The sequence below is a fragment of the Erinaceus europaeus genome, chromosome 9 (assembly GCF_950295315.1).
Source record: "Erinaceus europaeus chromosome 9, mEriEur2.1, whole genome shotgun sequence".
Lineage (NCBI taxonomy): Eukaryota > Metazoa > Chordata > Mammalia > Eulipotyphla > Erinaceidae > Erinaceus > Erinaceus europaeus.
The window spans coordinates 15608162-15636060 of record NC_080170.1 but is presented as its reverse complement, the minus strand read 5'-3'; the positions used below and the strand labels follow the sequence as shown (position 1 = coordinate 15636060).

The 27899-nt window shown below is 40.6% G+C and overlaps 2 protein-coding genes and 1 pseudogene across 2 annotated transcripts in view; all 3 read right to left on the bottom strand.

Moving 5' to 3' along the window:
- ARF1 (ADP ribosylation factor 1) overlaps positions 1-27899 on the bottom strand; it is a 442994-nt gene that overhangs the window by 254261 nt on the left and 160834 nt on the right. The gene's annotated exons all lie outside the window — the stretch shown is intronic.
- LOC103124366 (vomeronasal type-2 receptor 116-like) lies at positions 4197-13518 on the bottom strand (annotated as a pseudogene).
- On the bottom strand, positions 14744-15747 carry LOC103124346 (ribosome production factor 2 homolog). Its single transcript, XM_060197408.1, is given in 2 exon segments — positions 14744-14896; positions 14898-15747. Coding segments are annotated over 2 exon segments (921 nt in total). The 5' UTR covers positions 15681-15747; the 3' UTR covers positions 14744-14758.

Sequence of the window (27899 nt, the reverse complement as noted above, 5' to 3'; positions counted from 1 at the left end):
TGCTTCCTTCACCTGTTGCTTGTCTGAGAAGGTTTTGATGCTTCCATCTAGTCTGAATGACAGTCTAGCAGGATATAGTATTCTTGGCTGAAAGTCTTTCTCATTGAGCACTCGATAGATATCTTGCCATTCTCTTCTGGCCTGTAGTGTTTGTATGGAGAAGTCTGCTGCTAATCTTATGGGTTTTCCTTTGTAGGTGACTCTTTTGTTTTTCTCTTGCAGCCTTCAGGATCCTTTCTTTATCCTTATTCCTTTCCATTCTAAGTATAACATGTCTTGGTGTCTTTAGGTCTGGGTTAATTCTGTTTGGGACCCTCTGGGCTTCTTGAATCTTTATGTCTTTCGTGTTGTCTAGACTAGAGAAATTTTCAGCTATTATGGCCTGGAGAATGCTTTCTTCCTCTCCTTCTCTTTCTTCCTCTGGTAAGCCAATAATGCGTATATTGTTTCTTTTGAAGTCATCCCATAGGACTCTGTTGTTGTTTTCAGCATCTCTTAATCTCTTTTTGAGATCTCTTACTTCTTTTTTAGTTGTCTCTAATTCATCCTCAATCTTGCTAATTCTGTCTTCAGCCTCATAGATTCTATTCTCTCTGCCCTCTACTGTTTTCTGGAGTTCATCTATTTTGTTGCCCTGCTCTGATACTGTTTTAGCTTGTTCAGCTAGTTGCCTTCTTAGCTCAGCGATTTCAACTTTCAGCTCTCTAATAACCATGAGATAATTAGAATTTTCTTCCATATTCTCATTTGTTGTTCCTGCATTTCTGATTACAATTTTTTCAAATTCTTTACTCACTCCTGTTATTATTTCCTTAGCTAATGTTTGGATGTTGAACTCATTGTTTTGTGCTTCACCCTCTGGAGGACTTTTAGCTGGACTCTTGTCCTGGTTCGAGTCCCCAATATTTTTTCTTGTTGTTTTAACCATTTTATATATTATGTTATGAGTTCCCTTTATCTGTACTTTTCAAATTATTGATCACTATTGCCTGGATTGACTTGTGTCTAAGTAATTTAATTAAAGGTTTTACCGTGGTGGAAGTTAACAGTTTTTTCAATCCCTGAGTTGGAGCTCAGTGATGTAAAAGCCTCTTTTTTTTTTCTTCCCTGTAGGCTATGGGAGCCTGAGGGCTTTTAAACTATCAATAGGCTTTTTAGCTTAATCACTGACTCCTGACCAAGAGATAAAGCAGGGTGTGGCAGAGATAATCCAGTGGTTATGCAAAGAGACTTTCACAGCCCCTCAGCTATGCCACCGAGGTATAGGTCTTCTCCTGAGTTTCCCGGTTAGATCTCTGTCTCCTGGTGTCCCTCCCTGTTGCTGCTCCAGATTCTGAGGGTAGTAGCAATGGAGACTCAAAGTTGCACTTGGTGAGTCTCTGGGGAGTCCTTTCCTCCCTTCAGCTGCCCCCTTGTTGGTGGAGCAGACTGGAGGTGGTGTCTCCACTGATAAACTGTTGAACTGTTAGCAGTCACTTAATCTCTCCTTAGGCCCCTCTCTCCTCTCTGTCACCAGCCATGCGTGTTTGTACTCACGGGTGATTTACTGGGTTCCTGTGGTCATTCTAGTCCTGTCTTGTTTCGGTCCGGGTGGTCTCCTTTGGTATTCCTAGTTGATCCGGGAGAGGAGAGGAGAGGAGAGAAAGCGATCTGCTGCTCGTAGCTCCGCCTCCGGAAGTCGAATCCCCCAATATCATCTCCTTATTTTTGGATGGGATCATTTGTTTTTTATTGCTAAGTTTAGTGAGCTCTTTGTATATTTCAGTTATTAGTTTTTGTCTGATGTGTGCCATGTAAAAATCTGCTCCCATTCTCTAAGGAGTCTCTTTGGCTGGTGGTTTCTTTGTTTTAACTTTAGAGCAAATGTCTAGAAGAGTCCATGTTTTCCATAAAACTGAGTTCCCCAAACTCCCCCTACACTCATGCCTATTATGTATTATTATGTAATTGTAGCATGCTTATGTTATCACAGTATGGAAGGGATCAGTGGATGGTTCTGTTCATGAACAGAAAGTGATCACATGAGGGTGGGTTCCACGGTATAATGGTTATCACTCTGGACTCTGAAAGTGATCAAATGAAAGTATGGTGAGCTGGTAAATTCTGCACAGCCAGTACCCTTGCAGCAGTCACAGCAGGATGAATGGATTGTTTCAGGCCTTTGAAGTGGCAAGTACTAGAAGTGCAGTTCCCACATCCTGCCAGGAAGGGGAAGTATTTGCTCATGAATCCAAGCTGCAGAAGGCAAGCGGGGAGAGGAGCTGTGTTGGTCTAATCCCAGAGTCTTGTACTTGTCACCCTCACACTGTCTCTCGTTTTGCTTTAGTCTCACCTCTCCCTTCCTCAGTATCCTCCTTCCTGTAATTGGGAGCAGTCACCCCCAGCAGAGATTGGGACATTTACTTTTCAAGCCTGGCTGACTACTCAGGGGCCACATTTATTGGTCTTTAGGTCATGATCTGAGATATTAATAATATACAGTTAGAGTTTAGGCCTTTTTATAAATATTATTTGGATAGAGAGAAATTGGGAGGAAGGAGATATGGGTAGAATTAGAGAGAGACCTGCAGTACTGCTTCACCCTTAGTGAAGCTTCCCCTCTCTTGATAGGAGTGAACTGAAACTTGGATCCTTGCACATTGTAATGTGTGTGTCAACCAGGTGTGTCACAGCTGAAGTCACTGTTGAAGTGTGTGTTTGAAACTCAGGCATAGTGTATTTCTGTGTTGGTCTGCTTCTAAATTCTGCTTCTAAGACCTCTTCTGTTGTAATGCTTACGCTGTGGTCTATTTACATAATCACTGTGTTACCTGGGAACCGCCCTGCCCTCAGGGCATTGGTTTAATCCCCACTGGTTCCTGCACTTTTTCCTTCTCCCCACCCCCTATCCTACATACATCCTCTTCTGACCTGACACTTCCACCTCAGGAGATATATATAGGACAGGATTATGATTAGAGTGAGCTAGATCAAACTGAATCCCCGCTCGTCAATAAAGATTGAACTGCGTTCCCAGCTGAGCCATGAGTCCCTGGTCTTCTCTCTCCCATGCGTGAAGCTAGCCTGGCCCGGCATTTCTGAACCCATCAAAGACCATGTGATGCCTCCTGACTACTGCCTTCTGGTAGTTGAAAATACTCAGTATCTTAGACCCAGGCTTCCATCCTGTGTGAATTCATAAAAATTGTTGGAATTTAAATTTTCTGAATAAGAAGTCTGAGAAATAAACTACAAGATGACCCATTGTCTTAAGGTAGCACACACACATTGCACTGAGTAGCAGTGTACCACAGAAATAGTTAGAACTATTTGCATGATGTACCCTACTAGACCCCCTCTAATAGGAAAGAACAGCTGCATATTCTCTGTGCTGCTGTTGGTGATCTCTGATGGTCTCCCAGATGGAATCTCCCTTGTTCAGGTGGACTTTTCCCTTCCTACATGTTTCTCTTTTCTTTAGAAAAGGACTGGTAAGCATGTCTTCCCTTGTACATTCTACTTTGTGGGATAGGAAGACTCCTTACTTATTTATTTTTGTATTTATTTATTTATTCTCTTCTGAATAATGCTGTGAGGATGGTCAGGTCAGCTGTCTTCTGCTGTGTTCATCTTCCAGTCCATGAGCATGGAACAGCTCTCCATTTCATGTGTGGTTTTCTATTTCTCTTGAGTGTGGAACGGTCTCAGTAGAGAAGTAAAGCCCATTTAAAAAAAATGTGGGGAATTGGGTGATAACGCAGCGGGCCATGCAAAGTGCAAGAACTGGCTTAAGGATTCTGGTTCAAGCCCCAGCTCCCCACCTGCAGGGAGGTCGCTTCACGGGTGGTGAAGCAGGTCTGCAGGTATCTATCTTTCTGTCCCCCTCTCTGTCTTACCCTCCTCTCTCCATTTCTCTCTGTCCTATCCAACAACAATGACATTAATAACAATAATAATAATAACCACAACAACGATAAAAAAGCAACAAGGACAACAAAGGGGGAAAAATAGTCTCTAGGAGCAGTGGATTCATGGTGCAGGCACCGAGCCCCAGCAATAACCCTGGTGGCAAAAAATAAATAAATAAATAATAATGTGGGGAATTTGTTGGTATAGACATGAAATAGTTTCAATTATTCTGTATTATTGAAATGCTAGTTCCAGATGACTCTCTTGATGTGAATGTAACACATGTAGCAGAAGTCAAATGATAAAATCTAAGGATGCGCATGTATCCTGGAGTCTGTTTCATTCCTTAAGCCTCTCACAGAGTTCTTATCGGGTCTTAGAAGAATGATGTAGCACTTGGGGACAAAGATACAGCTGAAGAGGTCAACAATGGAGACCAGAATAGAGAAGATCTCTGTGGCTACCATGGCCTTGCCTTTGGAGCTGTGGTAGACAGCTAGAAAGGTGACCCAGACACTGCAGAAGACCAGCATGCTGAATGTCAAGAACTTGGCTTCACTAAAGGTGTCAGGAAGGTTCTGGACAAAGCAGGACAAAGAGAAGCTATAAGGGGCCCAGGTAACCCAGGGCACAGTAGAAGGCAGTGAGGGAACCCATGTTGCACATGATGATGATGTACCTGGGCTCTGAGTGTGGCTCTTTGTCAACAAAAGGGAGAGAGGTCCCCAGCCAGAGCCCACAGATAATCACTTGGATAGGTGTGCAGAGGGGGATGACTAAATAAGAAGGCCCACATGCCAATAACCACCTCATTGTTCTTCCTGATTGTGTGACCCTGAATGCCAGAATCACTGTAATGGTTTTGGCTAAGGCAGTGGAGACAGCCAAGGTAAACATGAGTCCAAACGTGATCTGTTGGAGTATACAGGTGTCTGTGTTAGGGTGGCTGAGGAAGAGTAAAGAGCAGAGGAAGCAGAGGAGGAGGGAGATGAGCAGGACGTAGCTGAGAGTCTGGTTGTTGGCCTTGACAATGGGAGTGTTCCTGTGCTTCACAAAGACCCACAAGACCACAACTGTGAGGATGGAGAAGCACAAAGCTGTGCAGGCCAAAAGCATCCCCAGGAAATCTTCAAAGGCCAGGAAGGTCAGAGCCTTGGGTAGACATCAAGTTCTCACTCCATTTGGTTACTCTTGGTCTGAGCGCTGGATACACTGCCCTGAATCTAGGGGAGAAGCAGGCACGTTAAGAGGGTGAGCCAACTCTTGTTGCCAGGTGACTCCTTCCTTCTTCTCTAAGACTTCAGCTGATTTTTTTCTTAAATTATTTATTGGGGGGATTAACGGTTTACAGCTGACAGTAAAATTCAATAGTTTGTACATGTGTAACATTTCCCAGTTTTCCACATAACAATCCAACCCCCACTAGGTGTTTCTCTGCCTATGTTCCAGGACTTGAATCCTTCCATCCCAGTTTTTTACTTTGCTGCAATATACCCATTCACCTGATTTTTTCAGCTTTTTTTTTTTTTTTCTCAAAGTCAGGTAGTTGATCTGAAAATGATTGACAATTGTCCTATGCTCAAGTGTCTGCATCTTAGGAAAGTGGTTCCCCTCCATCTTTTGACAAAATCATTTTCACTATTCTGATTTTTATGGACTTCCTTTTTGTGTGTGAATCGTAATACTTTTCATGTGAGTGCACACATCTGTATTCATTCTGCTATTTGATTTTTCAGTGGACAGGGGAGAGAGAGGACCACTTATCCCAGTGTAATAGTCCCTGGAATGGGCTGTTCTGTGCTGATTGGGCCACACATGGTGGTACTTGGGAACACTGGAACAGCATGTAGATTGGAAGGCTTGCTTTGGAGAAGTAAGAAGTGCACTCTGGTTTTTGTGGAAGATTGTATTATTTCTGTGTGAAAGACTCCAGCTAGCCATACAGAAACCCATTTGGCCAAGAACTGTGAGCAGAGTAGTTGAACTGTTTCAGAGGGGAGCCAGCTGGGTAGGGGAGGCTTTCCTGCTTATTTGAGATAGCGCATGTTAGATGAAGGCCTGTGAAAGGCCACAAGACCTCATGAGAGGCAGAGATAGAACAGCAGCACATACTCTAGGTCTCCCACTGGAGCCCATACTCACAGACACGCGGTGCTGATTTGATCTCCTGTACTGTATCAGACAAGGAGCGTGTACACGTTTTCCACCCTCTCTCCTCCTCCCTCCCTCTTTTGATCTGTTTTTTTCTTTTTTTCTGTCTCACAAAAATAATAGACATGTAAAGTATGATGTACTTTAGCATTGATCATCTGAGGATAGCACAATCAGGAAGTCCTTTATCGACAAGAAAATGGCAAATCTGAGGTCAAAGTGAGTGTGCTGCATCAATAGTGAAGCTGATCCAACGGGTGTGGGCCTTGTCAACCTGTTTAAAATTGAATAAATAGTGGGAAATTATGGAGAGTATTAATAGACTGTTAACTGCCAATACATTTTTTCATCTTTTAATTTTAATTTTATTTATTTATTATTAAATAGTGCCAGAGACAAATTGAGAGGGGAAGGGGGAGATAGAGAGAAGTAAAGACACATATAGCCCTGCTTCACCATTCATGAAGCTTTCCTCCTGTAGGTGGGGATCAGGGGCTTGAACCTGGGTGCCTTGTGCACTGTAATGTGTGCACTTTACCAGGTGCATCACCACCTCCCCCCCCCCCCACTTTTTAAATGTTTTGATTTTATTTTGGATAGAGACAGAAATGAGTGAGATGGGGGAGATAAAGAGAGATCCCTGCAGCACTATTCCACTGCTAGTGAAGCTTCCCTCCTGCAAGTGGGGGTCAGGGTCTTGAGCCTGGCTCCTTGCACACAGCAACATATGTGCTCAACTGGGCACACCACTCCCTGCCTCCCCTCACCCTGTCTTTCCCTTTTCATTAAATTACTGGTGAAGAAGATGGGGTGTAAGTGAGTTGTGATGAATACCCTTACCTGGTTCAGCTGAAATCTCCCCATCTGGGCAAAAGTCACAGTCAAAGCAGCACGTGACAGTCACCTGCAGAACTCTCTTGAATCCTGGGTCACACTTCTGGCTACACACAGATTGAAGGGTCTGAGGTGACATGACAACATGTGTCACAATCTTTCCTTGCTGTCAGAATCTATACTGGCATATCTACCTTTCTCACATTACAATAGAACGTGCTGTTTATATTTTGGTAAAAACACAAGCCAAAATCTGCCATCAGATCATTTTAAGCAACACACCGTTCAGTACTGCCAAGTATTTCCACAGGTGACATAGATCACCAGAACCTTTCCTTCTGCCAAACTGAAGTCCCACCTCCACCACTTTATCTATCTTCCTATCCCCTTCAATTTCTCTCCATCCTGGAGAGAGAGAGAGAGAGAGAGAGAGAGGAATGGCCCCAGGTGCAGTGGATTCATTGTGCAGGCACTGAGCTCTAGTGATAACCTTGTTGGCTTAAAAATAGAGTAATAATAATAAATATTAATTCACCAAACTCAGCAACACAATACAAATGACTCCATCCAAAAATGGGGAAAGACCAGGAACAGAATACCCACCAAAGAAGAGATCCAAAAGGCCAATGAACATATGACAACAATGAGATACTACTTTACTCCTGCAAGAATTTCATGCATCAGAAAGGGTAGCAGCAACAAATTCTGGAGAGGTTGTGGGGGGGAAAGGAACCCTCCTGCACTGCTGGTGGGAATGTCAATTGGTCTACCCGCTGTGGAGAGTAGTCTGGAGAACTCTCAGAAGGCTAGAAATGGACCTACCCTACGGCCCTGCAATTCCTCTCCTAGGGATATATCCCAATGAAGCAAACACAACCATCCAAAAATATCTGTGTATGTATGCCTATGTTCATAGCAGTGTAATTTGTAATAGCCAAAACCTGGAAGCAACCCAGGTGTCCAACAACAGATGAGTGGCTGAGTAGTTAGGCAATGTTCAAGCTATTTACACAAATATATTCCATACCTAAGAGTTCAATGAGTAATGCAAAAAATCATTTGATTAAGACATTAGTGTACATTCTTATCAGGTGATATCAAACAAATCACAGTCACCAAGTGTTCTACATATGCAACACATGGACTTAAAGAGTGATAAATAACTTTATTAGGAAGTTTGAGTAAAGAGACAAATTGACAACTCCTTTTAAACCAGGAAAATAAGGATACACATCATTCTCAAATGTCAGAGCTATTTACTATGGCAAGGATTTAGACTTCAAGTGCCCTAATCTTCATAGAAACATCCTATAGGGTGTAATTTCTGTGTGCTTCAAAGTGACAAAATGCATGACCAGTTTAAATGTAACCACCAGATGATTTCTAGTGAAAAGCACATTTCATTTAAGAGTTATCACACTATGGGATTAAACTGAAAATTCAAACTGAGTTTCTGACATCCTTATGGCAAGTGGGATCAAAGGATCTGAATTCCCAAAACTGTTTGTACAATATTAGCTCAATGCCACAGAAACAAACACTAACCCATTGTCACGTAAGACACTAGCTGATGAAACAAAAACCTTGTGCATAGCAGAGAGTATTGAGAAAAGAAGCACAGAAACCATGGTGAGGTTTTGTATGATACAGCAAATCCTAAGCATGGGATTTTCAAAGTCAACCAAATTTCCAAATAACTTGGTTATAAGATAGCAGGAACCTTCCCCATTCCCTATAAAACCCATATTTCTGCCAGTCCTGGAAACTCTGGGGTGGGGCTTATTTTCCAGCATACTTCTCTTGTTCCATACCAATTGATACTGCATCTGCTGATCCAACCTAATCAATGCAACCAATATCACCTCGACATGTTTCACTTTGGATTGTGTCCAGAAACATGGGATGTCAACCCTTCAGCTCCATTACACTACCGCCAAGTTGCAGATGCTACTACCATGATGCCAACCTGACTTCCCTGGGCAGACCACCTCACCAATATGTCCTGGGACCCCACCTCTCCAGAACCCTGCTCCACTAGGGAAAGAGAGAGACAGGCTGGGAGTATGGATTGACCTGCCAACACCCATGTTCAGTGAAGAAGCAATTACAGAAGCCAGACCTCCCACCTTCTGAACCCCATAATGATCCTGGGTCCATGCTCCTAGAGGGATAGAGAATAGGAAAGCATTCAAGGGAGGGGATGGGGTATGGAACTCTGATAGTGGGAATTGTGTGGGATTGTAGCCCTCTTATTCTATAGTCTTATCGATATTATTTTTATTCTTTTAAAAAATTATTTATTTATTTATTTTCCCTTTTGTTGCCCTTGTTGTGGTTATTAATGTCGTTGTTGTTGGATAGGACAGGGAGAAATGGAGAGAGGAGGGGAAGACAGAGGGGGAGAGAAAGACAGACACCTGCAGACCTGCTTTACCGCTTGTGAAGCGATTCCCCTGCAGGTGGGTATTTTTATTCTTTTAAATAAATAAAAGAATCACATTCTACAGATAACATTATTTTATGCTGGAGCTGAAGGTCCAAAGAGATAAAACAGTAAAATCTTGTGCTGGGGCCAGTGACAAATACTTATGAGAAATATATATTACCAGAGTGCTGGTCAGCTTTGGCAGCAGCAAGGTTGAACATAGGACTTTAGATCCTCTGGCATGAAAGCCTTTTCCATCACCTTTATCCTGTCTCCCTGGCCATGAGAAATATTTTATTCCTGTATGCATTGAGTAATGTGCTTGTACTAAACCAAAAAAAGCTATGTTCTCAAATTTTCATTAACAGAAAAAATTCTCAAATTCATAAGAATCTGTAAAATAGCCAAGAAAGCCTATAAGAAGAAGACAAGGACATCTCAAGACCTGAAGAAACTCCAGAGGATGATCTAGAAGAGTGATCAGATCATGAACTTAGTTCATTAAAAAAAATTTATTAGTGATTTAATATTCACTTATACAGTTACATGTCAACAGATATATAAATCTACTCTTTTCCCACCACCAGGGTTGTGAATCTTCAGTCTCCCCACTGCAAGCCACCACAGTTCCCCCTAAGATTTGTAAACACGGGCCAACCATCATCTCTAGAACTATCTGTCTACATTTATACGTAACTGCCTCTTTTTCTTCTGATCCAATCCTCTCTTCCCCTCCAAGCCACTCATGACAACATCACTACCTCCATATGTTTCTCTCCTTTTCCTCCTCTCTCTCTGGGTCCTGATGGAGCTGAAGATGAACTCAGTTCTTCTCCAGATAATCATAAACCACAATGTGCTCTAGTCTGTGTCGGGCGTCCATCTTCTTCTGAGGGTGACTCAAGAGATTAAGAAAGAGATGGACAGGAAATATTTAAAAAATGTGATATTTCTCAAATTAGGGAGCCAAATTAAAAGACTGAAATGCACAAGGAAATATGCTAATAAAAAGTGTCAGAATACATATTTCATGTCATATAAAGTCTATATTGACAGCATGTCTCAAATGTTTGAGGGGCACCCAGTAGAGTGCATACATTGCCGCACACAAGGACTTCTCAAGCCCCCAGCCCCCAACTGTAGCTGGGAAGCTCTGTATGCAGTAGAGCTGTACTGTAGGTGTTCTCTTTATCTCGATGTCTTTCTCACCCTCTCTGTCTCTGTCACCCAGGTTAAAAAATTTACACAATGGAATACTACTAGACATTAAAAATGATGAAGTCATCTACTTTGTCTTCTCTTACATGAATCTTAAAGGAATCTTGTTAACTGAGATAAGGCAAAGGAAAAAGATAAATACTGGCTGATCTCACTTATAGATGGAACTTAAGAAATGAATAAGAAGAGGAAAACATTAGGTGAAATTTGGATTAGCTGTGGTGTGTTGCACCCTGGCAAAGATCTCTGGGCCAGTAAGGCAAGGATCTCTGGGAGTGAGTAGAGTGGGATAATTAACAAGTTTCCAAAATAAATTAGATAGAGAAGCTAGAAGTCACATCTGCATTATAAATGTTGGGGGTCCTGGTGCATGATGGGGAGAAAGAAACTAAGCAGGTGGAGGCAATGTTTCAGAGACTTGTCACAGAGAGATGAGAAATTGGAGCCATGTTTCAAGAAGTGTGCTGTAAGCCATCATTCCTTCAATAAAATGATAAGAATTAACTGAAAATGGCCTCTAAGTACAGTAGAGTTGTGCAAACACTAAGACCACGAAATAATCTTGCTGGCAAGGAAACAAATAATATGTTTGAGAAAGACAGTAGAAAAATAAGAAATAATAATAATATAAAAAATAGAAACAATTATCTTATGAAGTCTCTTGAATAAATAAACCTGGAATAATTAACATACTTAAACCTAAGAAAAGTGAACAATTTAAAAATGTATTAACAATATTTTGGTAAATAGTAACTTAGTATGTGCTGAAGAGATAATTGGTATACTTGAATATTGAACTGAATAAGCACAAATTTTAAGAAGATAGGGAAATATGGAAAATACTAACATCTTTAAACATATATCAAGGTTCTTTATAAAACATTAAGATTTCTAAAGAGGAGTTAAGAATCATATAAGTGGGGCCGGGTGGTGGCGAACCTGGTTGAGCACATATGTTATAATGTACAAGGACTCAGGTTCAAACCCCCGGACCCCACTTGCAGAGGGAAAGCTTTGTGAGTGGTGAAGCAGGGCTGCAGGTGTCTCTCTGTCTCTCTCCCTCCCTACCTCCTGCTTCCCTCTTGATTTCTGCCTGTCTCTATCGAATAAATAATGTTAAAAAAATTTTTTTAAATCATGTAAGTGATGACAGAGGACCTAGTGGGGTTGTATTGTTATGTGGAAAACTGGGAAATATTTTGCATGTACAAACTATTGTATTTACTGATGAATGTAAAACATTAATTCCCAAATAAAGAAATACAAAAGTAAATACTAAAAAAAAACATTAATCACCCAATAAGGAAAAGAAAAGAAAGAAAAAGAGTCATGTAAGTGTGCCACTACACTAGGGAAAATAGAAGCACAAAAATAAGTTATCATTAATACATTTCTAAAATAAAATAGATATAGAAGCTAGAAGTCACAACTGCATTATAAGGTTAGTGACTAAATACAAGTACCAGCAATGATCACCAAATCTTATTTCGTGAGAGGAAAAAAATAAGTGAAAAATCAAATATTGAAAAGCAATGACAATTATAAGAGATACAACTAAAAGGGTGAGAAAGCACTCACAACCTAAACAGAATGCAGAATATGAAGAGATAAATGGGAAAAGTGCTGAGAGAAATTATCATTCAAACTAGAATGTAGAACAAAGATGTCTTTGGTGCTTCAGGCATGAAAGGCTTTTTGGATATCTATCTTGCTATCTGCCCATCCCAGAATTCAAACATCTTGAACAAATCAGCAGAAAATTTTTTTTTCTGAAGAAAATTATTGCTTTTATTATGAACAGAGTACCTACTTAAGAATATACGTTGCTTTTGAGTGGAATTATCAATACTATACAAATAATGGAGATAACTGATTTTTCTATTTTTATATATATAGATAGAGATTCCCTCAGTGATGAAAGACCTGGGATGCATTGGATCGACCTTCTCGTGGTGCATCCCGTGAGTACCCATTCATTGGGGAAACTGACGATCCTTCCTAGCCGACTGAATCCACATGGATCCCAGTCACTTTCAAAGCCAGCAACAAGCAGCTCCTGACAGCTTTCAACCTGACCTTTTGACTGGCTACGGAAGAAGGGCAAACGCTAGAAGAAGAAGAATGAAAGGCCAAGGCTTGCATTGGGTCACATGTATGGCAAAGCAGCACTAATTAACCAAATGTGCTATTTGCTAGCCTGGATTATTCTGATCAATAGGAAGAAAAGTTTTCTGAATGGACGTTGGAGAAAACAACAAAAGATAAATTTATAATATACTACACTACCAAACCATCACGGATACTGAACCAAAGAAACTAGAGGGTCCTTACCATCATGTATTTTAAACAGAATTTAAATAAATTAAAGTGCAATGCATACAGTTCATCGATTATATAAACAAATCAGGCAATGATTTGAACAGTGACATCATAATCTAATATTCCACATAATTTTTCCACTAAAAAGTTGGTTATAAGTGCGGGTAGTCTTAACATATACTTTGCAACACATTTATTATTCTCTTATCTGAACTCATTAACACCAAAGGACTGACAGTGGCATAGAAAGTGACCACAAGACTATGCACACTCAGAATAAGCGGGTCATACACCCATAACAGGGTCAAGGTGGATGAGATGAGGAGGTCCACCCAGGACAGGAACACAAAAAAACTCACCAGCAGCAGGATGGACTGGGCGGCCCTTTTCTCTGAGGAGACTTTTGGGGAGAAGCTGGAGCTGTGAAGGTGCCAGCACCTCCTCTGATGTTTCAGCAAGAGAAGCACCATGTATGAACTTGCAAACAGCATCGTTCCTACAAAGAAAACATCTCTGGATAATCTCAAAATGAAAATCAGGTTCTTGTAGGTCGTTTCCATGGGGCAAGTGAGCAGTAATCATTGACGTTCATCAGATTGGCCTGAGTCACATTGGAGGAAACCTTGGTGTAGAAGAGGATGTTACGACTGAGAGACAAATTGACAAACCAGGAGAAGAAGAAGGACTGGAAGGTGAAGGGTGTGGATTTATGTTTGAAACGTGCAAACCAGGCTGTGCTGGGGCAGATGGTGACGGCCTGCAGCACACTCAGGAGGCAGGTGTTACACATGGAGAGGCCCCTTGTCACTCTGCTCACATAGAATAAAAACTTACACTTGATGTCACTCTGAAAGTGCAGTGACTTAAATAGGCCTGGAGATTGAAAGAGTGAAGCAAAGAGTTTCATCACATGGACAAAGGCCAAGTGACAGATGATCAGGTCAGTGGGCTTAGGCCTGTGATCCAGCAGGAATAAGAAGATGTGGAAGAGGAAGAGGAAGGTGTTCGTTGAGATTCCAGTGGAAATTTCAAAATACTGAGAGTTTTTCATAGTACCATAAATGGAAAGTAGATCTTCATAGTGGGAAGGAAGAAACATACTGTGTATAGCTGAAAATATATGTACATACATACTTCAAATCATTATTTACTTGGTATGCAAAATCAAAACCATCACCATTTTCATTTAACACATTTTTTAAGTATTTCTATGGACATATAACATCTTGAAATACAGTCTCACCTTTATTTCTACACCAAAATTACTTACTGGGTGTAAGCTTAGTTACATAACCATAACCATAACCACACCAAGACAATGGACACATTATCTATATGCTAAGAGTGTTAAACTCTTTCCTAGAAAGTACTGCTTCCTGTTCTGCATCCCCATAGCTCATACTCAGCACTACTACAGTAATGGCCACATAAATGACTCAAGTATGTTGACACCATAGGAATGAGAGGAAAAAATTATGCAAAAGAAAAATCATGACCAAAACAAAAAATAAGAGGGGAATGAATGTCCAATGCTCGCTTGGACATTCATCATGAAGTTGAAATCATCTCACCTTTTCTCCCCCCACAATCCAGGGTCTCTGTGATTTCGATCTGACATGAGCTTCCTACGTAGAAGCCAATGGATTCATAGAGTTCACACATTAATCGTAGTCCCCATCTCTCCACAGTCTAGTAGATTAACATTAGGGATTCCAGGACTTGGATGGAGACATCCTAAGGAGTGAAAATCATTCTTTGTACCACATAAATTTTTATACTTCCTCAATATAAATCTGGCTCTTTCCATTTTATTTTTCCATTTTAGACATTCCAGTTATAGGCTATCTTTGGAGGCAATATAGCTCAATGTCAACTCCCTAGGGGTTTTCTTTTTTTTTTACAGTGAGATTTTTTTTTTTCCCATCAATTGTTTTTAATCCTCTTTGGCTTGTTTTCCTGGTCCTCGGTGATCCTTTCTGCAGGCCGCTTCTTCAACCCCTTCATTTTCCTCGTTTGTAGTTTGCTTAGGTCTTGCTTCTGCATGTGAATCCTTCCATACTTTTGTACCAAAAGTATCTTGAGAGATATTCTTCCTCTTCTTTGGCTTGAGAGCTTTGGGCATTTTCATAGATAACTTATAAAGGTCATCTGATGCCAGATGTGTCCTCCTTACAACCAGATCCAGTGAAGGCCCCATCTCTTCCAATTCGATTAGTGGTGTTCTGCAACCGGATTTCTTCAACAACAACTTATAGCTTTGAAAGTAGATCTTCCCATTCAGTGCAGTGAAGTGTAAAACATAATCTAGCCCAGCCAGGCGGATATTTGGTACTGTGGGGCCTCTGAAGAAATCGATCAGAAGGTTCTTCAGCCTTCTGTAGTCTTCTGTTACATCAAATTCGTCGCCAGCAAATATTAACATTGGTTTTGTGCCCTCAGGACATTTACTATTCTTAATATCTTTGAGGGAGACAAACTTCTCAATACCTAATTCAATCATATCCAGCACATGGTAGTCATACATACGACCTATTACTAAGTTATTTGGCCGCTTCTTATTATGAGAACCAAACATGAATAAAGAACAGTCTGACTTTTTGGAAAAGAATTCCAGTGATGTCTGATCCTCAAATGGTCTTGTAATATTTTTCTTTTTATACAGGACACCATATGGTTTCTTCAGTGCATACACATCTCGCAGCACTTGTGTCACTGTCAAATTTGCATTTCCTCCTTTGATCAGCATGGCATTCTTAATATTTTCACTGAGCTTCGGTTCTTGCTTCTCAAGAAACCTCTTGGCTCTTTTTGTTTTTGGCTTTACCACCCGATCCAGAGCGTCCATAGCGGAGACGCCAGGGGGAGCGCAGGGACGCACGTGAGCCGCAGCTAAAGCCCCGGCGGTCGCCCGAGATTTTTATTTATTTATTTATTTTAAAAATATTTATTCTCTTTTGTTGCCATTTTTGTTTTTTATTGTTGTTGTAGTTACTATTGTTGTTGTTATTGATGTTGTTGTGAGATAGGAAAGACAGAAATGGAGAGGAGGGGAAGACAAAGGGGGAGAGAAAGAGAGACACCTGCAGACCTGCTTCTTTGCTTGTGAAGTGACTCCCCTGCAAGGGGGGGGAGGTATGTATGTATGTATGTATGTATGTATGTATGTATGTATGTATGTATGTATGTATTACTAGAGCCCTGCTTAGCTCTAGCTTATGGTAGTACAGAATATTGGGACCTGAAACTTCCAAGCTGCAGGTATGAAAGCTATTTGCATAACTATTACACTATCTCAACTGAAGTAAACATTGTTAACTTTTAAAAAAAATTTATTAGTGATTTAAGATTGAGTTACACAACTACATGTCTACAGGGGTATAAATTCACGCCATTTCCAGCACCAGAGTTCTGAATCTTTAGTCTCCCCACTGCAAGCCAGCACAGTTGCCCTAAGGTTGTAGACATGGGTCAGCCATCCTCTCTACAACTATCTGTCTACATTTATACACAATTGCCCCCTTTTTCTACCTGATCCAATCCTTTCTTCTTCTCTGAGCCACTCATGACAATATTACTACCTCCATATATCCCTCTCCTTTTCTCCCTCTCTCTGGGTGCTGATGAAGCTGGACTTCAAAGCCGTCTTATCTTCTTCCTCCTATCACTGAACTCCTGTTTTCAAAAGGACAAACTCATGTTTCTCTGCTATGTGGCATCTGTGAGCTTGTCTGAAGATGTTCCTGTGGTGGTCTCTTTCTTGGGATTTCACTAGATAAAAGGTTATCCTTGTATGCCTTTCAAAATGCACAGGTCTCCAAGAGAAGATATACTCTTCTAAATCTGATACATCCTACCAGAATACTATATAAAAGGTTACTTTGGGAGTAGTGCAGTGGGTTAAGCTCAAGGGTCAGTGTAAGGATCCTGGTTTGAGCCCCTGGATCCCCACCTGCAGGAGAGTCACTTCACAAGCGGTGAAACAGGTCTGCAAGTGTCTATCTTTCTGTCCCCGTCTCTGTCTTCCCCTCCTCTCTCCATTTCTCTCTGGCCTATCCAACAACAATGACAACAATAATAATTACAACAATAAAAGAACAAGGGCAACAAAAGGGAATAAGTAAATATTTTTAAAAGTCACTTCAGTTATTTTGAAATAACATTTACCCTGTTCATGGGCATAATGTTTTTAACCCAAGTAACTAAATGCAAAACTTTGAAAGATTGGGCATTATTACAACAAAAAAGAAATGGGAGAGAAAGGACCTTTTTAGACAGTGTTCCAAGATAGAATTTCTGAGTGTTCGCTTTGCTTTCAGTGGAGAAATTATGATTTATAGTCCTGGCTCAAGCTGAGAATGTCATTGCTGAGCTAGGAAGAACACACATTTCCACAGGCTGATGATATGTGTGAGTTTACAAAAGAAGAACCACAGATTTGATTAATTGGTTGAAATTATTTCTCAAAAAGTCTAGCCTATTCTGTGGTAGAGTTATATTCATGCAGAGATAATACCAAGCTACAAGTAGTTAAAGTCATAGCTGGAACTTCAGTACAGCTGTCTTTCCCCCCAGGAAAATATCAGCATAATGTTAATTTAAAGACATAACATCTCCCTGAAATGTAAGAACTGTCATAATCATACCCTATGCAGACACAATAGAATACGTTAGGTAAAATAATGTCGGGCTGAAGAAAGACCTCACTTCATGGCGCATGGCTTTCTCATGTGGGACCAAGGCTTGAGCCTGACCCCCTCAGCATGGTTCTGTGGTCTCCCTCTCTCCTATTTTACTAGAAAATTTTAATTTTTATTAGAGCAGTTTATTAGAAAACATGCAAAGTTTTATTCTGAGGGAATTTCAATTAACATATGGAAATGAGAAAGAGTCCAATGTACATGAATTCAAACATGACATCTGAAAAACACAAATGATATTCCACAATAATTAATAAACATCACTAGATTTATTCAATTTAATCTTAATCTGGAGACATCAGCTGATTAGTTCTTCCACTGGGATTTCAGGCTTAAATTATGAGGAGATTTATCTTACACATCACAGCGTAATTCCAGCTTCATCTCACCCCCAACACAGTCTTCAGTACTTACTGAGTGAAGCTGAAAGCAGACACCCAGCTGAATATTCAGTGAGAGAGAGAGAGAGAGACCATGTATGTGAGGTTAGACCACAAGGAGTGGATATAGGAAAGGGGTGTCCTCAGCTCACCTACTCAAAGCCAATGACTGTCATGTCACCTGTGGCAGCAGGACAGCTTCAGCTTGAGGACTGCTAGGAGAGGGAGACAGACAAAATCAAATAACCTAGTTCCTGGCAATAAGTGAGAAACACCTGGGCCCAAACAATCCAACATTAAGATAATTTTCCCCAGGTAAATGTTGCCTAATGAGTTGTGTGTCAACAAATCAAGTCTCAACTGCAGCTGGGCTAAGGTGCAGCTGGCAGAGGGCATGCCTCACTGTGCGTGAGAACCCAGGGCCAAGTTCCCTGCTCTGTCTAGGGGGGAGTTTCATGTGCTGTGGGGTGCTACTGCATGTTGCTCTCTCTCCCATTCTGATTCTGTCTCTGTAAAAAAAACAAACAAAACAAAGAAAACGGGGAAAGTGGCCATAGGGAGGGGTATACTCCTCATGTGGGCACTTCTTCTTCTAGCGTTTGCCCTTCTTCCATAGCCAGTCAACAGCGTCAGGTTGAAAGCTGTCAGGAGCTGCTTGTTGCTGGCTTTGAAAGTGACTGGGATTCATGTGGATTCAGTCGGCTAGGAAGGATCGTAAGTTTCACCAATGAATGGGTACTCACGGGATGCACCACAAGAAGGTCAATCCAATGCATCCCATGTGGGCACTGAGCCCCAGTGATAATCCTTGTGCTAAAAAAATTAATTAGTTAATCAATCAGTAATTACTCTAACTTCAGGTGAGTAGCAGAGCAGGTGAGACCATCCAATGCATGACTTGATTCAAAATTCCTTGGCAGACTCATCGATGTTCCAATTGCTCACAGTGTCACAGGAATGAGAAAGTGTCCCCTCCAGCAGACCTGTTGATGTGAAGTCATCATTCCTACAGGGCAGTAGGACTGGCCTAGGACACCTGTCTGAGAAGAAGAGGGCAGGTTGCTTGAGAAACCCCATGGGACACAGTGCTCATCCAGGTGCACTGGCAGAGGACAGACTGGGCATCTTCATTCCAGCAGCACCAAACATGGGGACATGCTACATCCTTCCCAGCACATTGTCTTTGACCTGGGGCTTGCAGCATCCTGTGTTCTATGAACTCCAACCTTCAGTCTCCTCATATTTGTGTTCTAATTGAGCTGTTCATGTCACACACTCAGCAGTTGGATTCCCACTGCTCTGACACTGCCAAACAGTATGCTTTTTGTTGATGACCGCCAAATACAACGTTGTTCTTCCTAACCTAAACCATAACCATTACCATAACTGTCATGTTGCCAGTCCCCTTGTTTTATCAAGACCCTTCTTGATAAAGGTGTTAAAGTGGGATGTATTTTTGCTACATACCAGTCAATGTATTTTTCTACATACTGCAGGGGTCCATATATTTATGACTGTGAACAACGAAACCACAGTGAAAGTTAAAAAACAAATCAGTGACCACCAGAGGATGGGTGGTGTGAGAATGAGGTGTATTTGGAATACAAAAAACATTGAGAACTATGAGAAAAACTCTGTATGATTACATAACATTGCCTGCCAGTCATCATGTATTTCACGGTCCCATAGAGCAAGCAACATCAAGAGTAAACCAGCTGGGGCCAGAAGATAGCTCAGCAGGTAGGGTGCACCCTTTCCTGTTCACCAAGGCCTCATTCAGAGCATCCAGCCACCAAATGTGAGCTTGACAAGTCGTGTAACAGTACTGTTTTGTTTCCCATTTGCTCTGTCACTACCCAATCCCAACCCCCCATCTCTCACCCTTTATTTGAAAAAAAAAAAAAAAAAAAAAAAGAACCAACACAAAGCAATGGAATGGTGCAGAGTAGAAATTCAAACTAGATTTAGTTGCAAAATGAAAAAAATGCTAACCATAAGGCAAACTATATAATTTGGATGATTATTACATGTCATGGAGAGTTTATAAATTCTAACAAAGAGGTCTCATAAGACAGCATAATTGTTATGTAGAAAACTTGCTTGCCTGAACTCAGAGGTCCTAGGTTCAATCCCCAGCACAAACATCAGTTAGGGCTGAGTAGTGTGTGTGTGTGTGTGTGTGTGTGTGTGTGTGTGTGTGTGTGTGTGTGTTACACAGTATCACTTTGTGGGAATGTTCTAATGGATGAGGCCACGTGTAATAATAATAATAATAATAAAGAGTTCTCTGAACTCCACTTCTCTCAGGACATGGAGAAAGAGCAGGGAAAAAGAGTGGGACATTTGGAGGTTGTAATAAGATTATATGTAGCTTGGAAAGGAAAAAAAAGACAGTTTATTGAGGGGAAAACAGAAAAATTATAAACAAATCTAGGCAACTGTAGAAATAATAGTTCACCCTACAACCTTAGGAAAGCTTCTATAGCTTGCAGTATAGGGAGTGGGGACTTGGGATTCTCGTGGTGGGAACAGTATGGACTTACACCCCTGTGGACATGCAATTTTGTAAATCAATATTAAATTAGTAAGAAAATAAAAAAACTTGAAAAAAGAATTATACTCCTGTTATAATTTTGTCAATCAGTATTAAGTCACTAATAGAAGTATCTAGGAGTAAACCTAATGAAGAAAGAAGTAAATAAAATTGGTGAGGGAGGAGGGCATAGACAGAGGCGAGGAGATTTACTCTTCAGCTTTGAGTGCTCAAGGTCTCTTGTTCCACAGTTGTTATCTTACCAAATGACCCTCTCTGAACAATAATGAAGGGATGGTTTTGTTCCTATGAACAGTATAAAGAGGTAAAACACATGAACTGGTGGGGGGAGGGTGTGGGGGCGAAGTAGCCAAAGTGTTCCAGAGCCTTTTTGAAAACTGGTGGTTGTGTTTGGAGGGAGTGTGTGGGAGAAGCGCGGGAACGGAGGCAGAATCACAGTGCTGGGTGAGGTATGAAACAATCCCTCTGAATCTTATAATAGTGTAAGCAGTTATTAAATCACCAGTAAAAGTACATTTTACAATGCTAAATAAAAGTGTGTGGATTTCTTTCTTTCCATTTTTTTTTTGTTAGTAGAGTCACGATAACACCAATTTTGGCACCTGTCACATGCCTAGGGGTCTGCCTAGGGAAAGACTGGTCTGGAGGAGGGCAATAGCATCCCCCCTCCACCTGTGCCCTTCTGGGAGCCAGGAAGGAGGGCCAGATGCACCAAGATGTCTGCCTCCTCACCTGCCTCTCTCTCCACCCCACTGCCAAGGGCCACACAGTGCAGATGAGCACAGAGGTGCACCTGGAGTCAGTGACTGAAGTGAGTCCCCTCAGAGTCCTGCTGGATCTCCAGATGCTGGATCTCTGGATGCTAGATTCACACGGCCGTGGGGATGGTGGAATAAGGATGCATCTGATGGAGAAAAGGGCACTGGGACCATCTATGATGCTGCTAACATCTCAGATCCTTCTATTGTAGAGATGAGAATATTACTACAAGTGGTCCACATGTGCTTATACCTGTGATATGGCACATAACAAACACATACCATATAAGGTCTAGAATCTCTTTTTAAAAATTAGGGAAGGGGGGGCAGTGGCACACTCAGTTCAGTGCATATGTTTTCATGCACAAGGACTTGGGTTCGAGACCACGTCCCCAAGTGCAGGGGTGAAGCCTCATTAGAGGTGAAGCAGGTCTTCAGGTGTATCTCTCTCTCTCTCTTTCTATCTTCCCCTTCCCACTCAGTTTTGCTCTGTTTCATGAATTATTATAAAGGAAGAAGAAGAAGAAATAGAGAGAAAGAGGAGGAGAGAGAGAGACACAGAGAGAGAGAGAGAGAGGTCTACTGGGAGAGGTGTATTTATAGTGCAGGCACCGAGCCTGAGCTAAGCCTGGTGGCAGTGAAATTAAACAGAAAAACAAATGAACATTGGTGTCTGGTGGTGGAACACCCAGTTAGGCGCACATGTCACCACCATGAGCAAGGTCTCACACTCGAGCCCCCATTCCCCACATGCAGGGACAACACTTCTCATGAGCCATGAAGCAGGTCAGCAGGTGTCTTATCTTTCTTGCTCCCATCTCTCCTCTCCTTTCAATTTCTCTCTGTTTTGTCTAATAGACAATAGATAGAAAAATATATTTAGGAAACCAGGCCATTTGATTTTATATTTTATCAAGACACAAAGTCAACCTACCTTTTCTTTTATGATAATAATTCAAGAAAGTTCTAAAATTAGTGACATAGTAAGGGAAATATAGTCTTGGAACTATGAAAACTCAATGGACTCAGCAATTTTCATGAACATTCACAATACCCTTTACTAAATAGTCTTTATTATGGCTTTAGACAATATTCGAACTATTTACACTTACATAAGCAATACAACGATTTTCATTGCAATACAAAGATTCGCGCATATAAGACACTAAAATGTACATTTATTTCAAGTGGTATTAAGACAATCATACTGACAAAGTGTTCTACATCTATAACAAATGAACATAAAGAGTGGTCAGCAGGTTTATTAAGAAATTCGAGGAGCTAAAGGGACAAAGTGACAACCTCTCTGATCAGGAAAGCGAGGATGCACATTATTTTCAAATGCCAGAAAATTACTTCAAATGGCAAGAAGTTAAACTTGGGCCTTAAACTATCTTCATGAACAAAAAGATCCTACTGCGCAATTTCTGCGTGCTATGAGATGACCAAAGGGATGGTCAGTTTAATTGGAACCACCAGATCATTTCTGTTCACAATCATATTTCATTTCAGATCTATGTGACTGTTGGTTTGCATGAAAATTAACATGGGGATTTGTTATCACTCTACAAATTCATGGATGTGCTCAGGGAAAATTATGGTAAGTGGGGCCAGAGCATCTGAATTTACAAAACAGTCTGATCCAATATCAGCTCAACACCACAGAAACAAACAGTAATCCGTTGTCATATAAGACACAAACTAATGACATGAAACCTTGTGCAAAGCATAGAAATACAGCTGAGGGTGAAGAAAATAAGCATTTCCTATAGGTTATTTTATTTTGTGGTGGAGCTGAAGGTTCAGATAAATGAAGCTATAACTTCTCGTGCAATGCTGTTGTCAGCCACAAACACCTGTGTGAAATATTTTATTCATGTGCGCTCTATGGGTATGAGTGCTTTTACTAAAACAAACAAAAAGATAGATTTCCAAAACTCCATGAACCCAGATAAATGCAAATTGTCAAAGTTACAAGAATCCATATACTAGGGGCCAGGTGGTGGTGCACCTGGTTGAGTGCACGTGTTCCAATGCACAAGAACCTGGGTTCCAGCCCTCAGTCCCCACCTGCAACGGGAAAGCTTTATGAATGGTGAAGCAGGGCTGCAGGTGTCTCTCTGTTTCTCCCTCTCTACCCTCCCCTTCCTCCTCAATTCCTGACAGTCTCTACCCAATAAATGAATAGACAGAAAATAAATAAAATATTTATCAAAAGATCCATAAGACATTCAGCAAAGCCTACAAGAAAACATAACAAAATCTCAGGACCTGAACTAACTCCAGGGCAGGATCTAGAAGAATAATCAGACTAAAAACTCAGTTCCTATTGGCTGAACACAGTGGCCTGAAGTCTGTGTCACTCACTCACTCTCCTCTCAGGGTGCCTCCTTAAACAAGAAATAAACTGACAGAAATATAAAAAAGCATTGTGGCATTTCCTACATGTGTGTGAGTTGAACTATAAAGAGTGAGCCACAAAAGGAAATATTCTAATGAAAAAGGATCAGAAAATATTGCATCCCATAAATCACATACTGATGACATGTTTAGGATATTTAAGGAAGACTGGAAAAAATTTGAAATGAAAGTAATTGGGAAAGAAATACTGATTTATGTACAATGCTTTGGTAAATAGTACATGAGACTGAGCTGAAGAGATGATTGACATGCTTGAATATTAAGCTGTATTTCAAGATCAAACACATAAGAGAGATAAACAATATTAACTTTATAAAGCTAGCTTTGACTCCATTGATCTCACTTCTCCCATTCCACACAGCTCCTTTTCCAAAATAAAATCTGCCTGTGCAATAAGGATGTTATGAAAGGGATGGTGGACAGAACCAATCAGAACTATCCCGCCTGCCCCATCCAAGAGCTCATCCAATAAAGGAAGTTCATCACCCAGGGATGGGGCAAAATAACAGTTGTTAATCCCAACTGATTTAACTGAACCAACGGTTTTGGCTTTCAGAATTTGAGACTGGGAATAAGAGTTGTGGGGTAGGTAGTGGTGCAGCCAGAGCATGCACTGGGTTAAAATGAACAAGAACCTGGGTTCAAGTCCCTCTGTCCTCACCTGCCAGGGGGAAGCAGCACCAGCAGTGAAGCTGTGCTGCAGGTATCTGTCTCCCTCATTCTTTCTCCCCTTTCCTCTCAATATCTCTAATCTGCCTCTTTGTATATGTGTACATTTATTTATCTTAAAAGATAGTAAGAATTGTTTGAATTAGTTGGATTGTAGTGATTTAAGAGTAAAGGTTTCAAGCTTCAAATAGGTGAGGCTGCCCCAATTTTTTTAATTCTGATTAAGAGGATAATGAGGTGAATAAAATGTGAAAGTTGATCCAACACTCATCACGTGGGAGGCAGATAAAGAGAAGTCATGAAGGCCCGGGTGCCACAAAGTGAAGCTCTAACAGTTCTCATCTGTCTCTGCTGTGTTGTTTCCCTTTCCCACTTGAATTAGGCACCTGGTCAACCTCTAAGGAGACAGAAAGCAGGCTCGAGGTGCCAGACTAGACTGTGATTGTGGATCACGTTGTGATACTGTGAGTGGCTTCTGGTGGGAAGGGGAAATGGGGACTACTGAAAGGTGATACGAAAGGAACTCATAACCGTTCAGAGTTGTAACACAGATACTATAGTAATTGTGCTATGGAAAAATCTGAGCTGGGGCTACCCTGGGTGCCAGCTGGGTCACTATGTCGGGGAACAGGTGGGGCTGCAGGGAAAGCATCTCCTAGACCTGACACTTTGACCTCCTCATCTGTGATTCTTGGAATTCGGGCATGGTGTCAGCCTTGTCTGCTATGTCTGAGCCCCATAACAAGGTCTACAGGCTGTCCCCATATAGCTGGGAGTTCATGCGGGGCCACCTCATATTGCCACCACAGAAGGACAGATGGCCGGAAGAAGGTGCAGAGGAGACTCCAAGCTCTCTAATTAAGCGCTTTCACAGTCAAATAATAATAATAACGGTTATTATTGTTAGCTTGACAGTGAAAACACTTTATTGTAACCCTCTATATTATTTCCACACTAAACTTTCTCCCCCTGTGTGTTACTAAGTGGGCCCAGAGTTCAAATAAATCATCAGTTCTCCCTTCAGGTAATGTTGCTGTCCATCCTCTGAGAGGTGGTAGTCTCCTATTTTAAGTCTTGCCTTTGGAGATGGGTGTACCTGGTAGAGTACACTTGTCAGCATTCATGAGGACCTGGGTTCAACCCCTTGGTCACCACCTGTAGGGAAAAATCTTCATAGGCAGTAGAGCAGGGCTGCGTCTCTCTCTCTCTCCTGTCTATCCTCTATCAAAAAAAAAAATGGCAGCAGGGAGCTATGGAGTTATGCAGACATGGTATCCCAGTGACAACCCTGCCTGTAAAATTTTTAAAAAAGAAGTGTTGCTTTTATATTTTGCAGCCTCTTGATTAAAATTCAGCACAGAGACCAACTGTAGTAATGATTCATAGTTGTATGTAGACTGGAAATGAAGTAACATTTAGGCTTAAAAATTAAGGGAAAATTAAATCTTAGTGAATATTTCATCCCTTAGTTTGACAATGTTTCTTCCCTGCATTTCATGACCCCTTCCAGTATTTTAGTATAAAAATCATTATCTAGTATAATTATCTATCTAAACGTCAATTTATTAGAAGACAGCTTCTCTCTGTAACCATCATTTCTTCATTTATAGAACAGATTCCCATTGAAGGATATAGGTATTTGGATGTGAACAGCTGGGCAGTGAATGGGACCCCTTCCTTCCTTCCTTCCTTCCTTCCTTCCTTCCTTCCTTCCTTCCTTCCCTCCTTCCTTCCTTCCTTCCTTCCTTCTTTTTTTTTTACTACAATATCACAAGCTATGTTTAGTCAACATAATACGGCTCTCAGAAAATTATATTTCATCACTGAGATTCCTTCTCCAAAGGCTCTGTCTCAGGGGGGTATTGATAAGCCTCAGCTCCCACCATTCAGGAGGACAGACACACATGTCCCCCATGACGTCTGCAAATTTAGCTGAGAAAGGTTTAGAGTCTGAAGTATGTCACTTAGTCCAAGGATATTCACTTTGCCTTTAAAATACTTGGTCACCAACAGAACAGAATCCCTTTCCTCAAGATTGATAAGGATATTCCAATCTCAGGAAATGTTGTAATTTTTTTCTGAATAATTTTGCAAGTGTCTGTCAGCTTACTTACTCTGTATGAAGTCATGATTGTTTTATCCAGTGAATTTAATGAACAGTGACAAATTCCCACATAGTACTGCCACAAGCACAGTTTTCTTTTCTTTTCAGCTATTCTATTGGATGCCAAAGAGGAACCAGGATTATATTGGCTTGAAGGTTTAAATGTCTGCATCTTTTAAGAATCCCATTCAGAATCAGTAAAGCAATATTTGGGAGTGGACCACTAGCATTATTAATGAATTAATAATTGAATATCTGAGATTTTCTATGAGTATCAAGGGTAACAACAAGCTATTTTCATCCTACATTAAGGTATAGACTGAAAGACAACTCTAGAAGTAAAAAAAACAAAACTTAGGCTTCAGTTTTCTTATAAGCCATTTCAAGTTATGCTGATTATTTCCTCACTCTACTAATATAAGGTAGGAACTCTCTATGGAGATTTAATAAAGAACAGAGGATCACCAAGAAAAAAATATTAGCATGGTGACATTTTTTATCTCAATATTTCCCAATATTGTAAAATTTTAAATGGTCTCATGTTTGTGGATATTCTGATTAAAATATACCATAAGTATTAGAGATAAACAAAAATATCACAAACCAAACTGTGAGAGTGCAACCCAGTCATAATGAGTCAATTCAGATTTATTGTACTTTAAAACAAGGTTTTGAAACAAGGTTTTATTTATTTATTTATTTAATTTTTATTTATAAAAAGGAAACACTGATAAAAACCATAGGATGAGAGGTATACAACTCCATACAATTCCCACCACCAGAACTCCATGTCTCATCCCCAATCCTGATAGCTTTCCTTTCTTTATCTATTTATTTTTTTAAAGAAACCACAGCAACAGTATAATCTTTTTATGGAGTTTTTGATTTTAACAAAATTACTGTTATTCTGGAATACTGTGACTGTCCTTTAGCTATGTTCTGCGATACCATTCAACATATGATTCAAAATTTTGAGACAAGAGCTCAACCATTATTGTCATAATTTTCTCAAAATTTATTATTTCCCACATCAATTTTTTTTTACTACAGGCAAGACTATTTTAGCAATAAATGTACAGAATTAAAAAATAAAGGATTTAGGAATTACCATTAATATCTAAAAATCTCTCGTTGACTAAAGCTGTTTGCATATTTAGATTTAAACAAAACTACTCCTGTGTAAGGTCCTAAAGAAGGAAAGGTTGGGTTCTTATTCAGTCAGAGAAAACACGATAAGTTCATTTTAAAAAATTATATTATTTTACTGGATTAAAGACTTGTCCATAGCCTTGAACTCATTTTACAACCTCAGGGTGGCCTGGACATGGAAAGCACTATTTGACAGGTGTCATGTGAGCAAGGGACTCTGCCCACAGGAAGTGAGGTCACTGTCCTTATGATGATGTCAGTAGAACATGGAACCCCTGTAACCCAGCAACTAAACTGCCCCTTACCCAGTTCATTTTACCCAACCCTTTTTC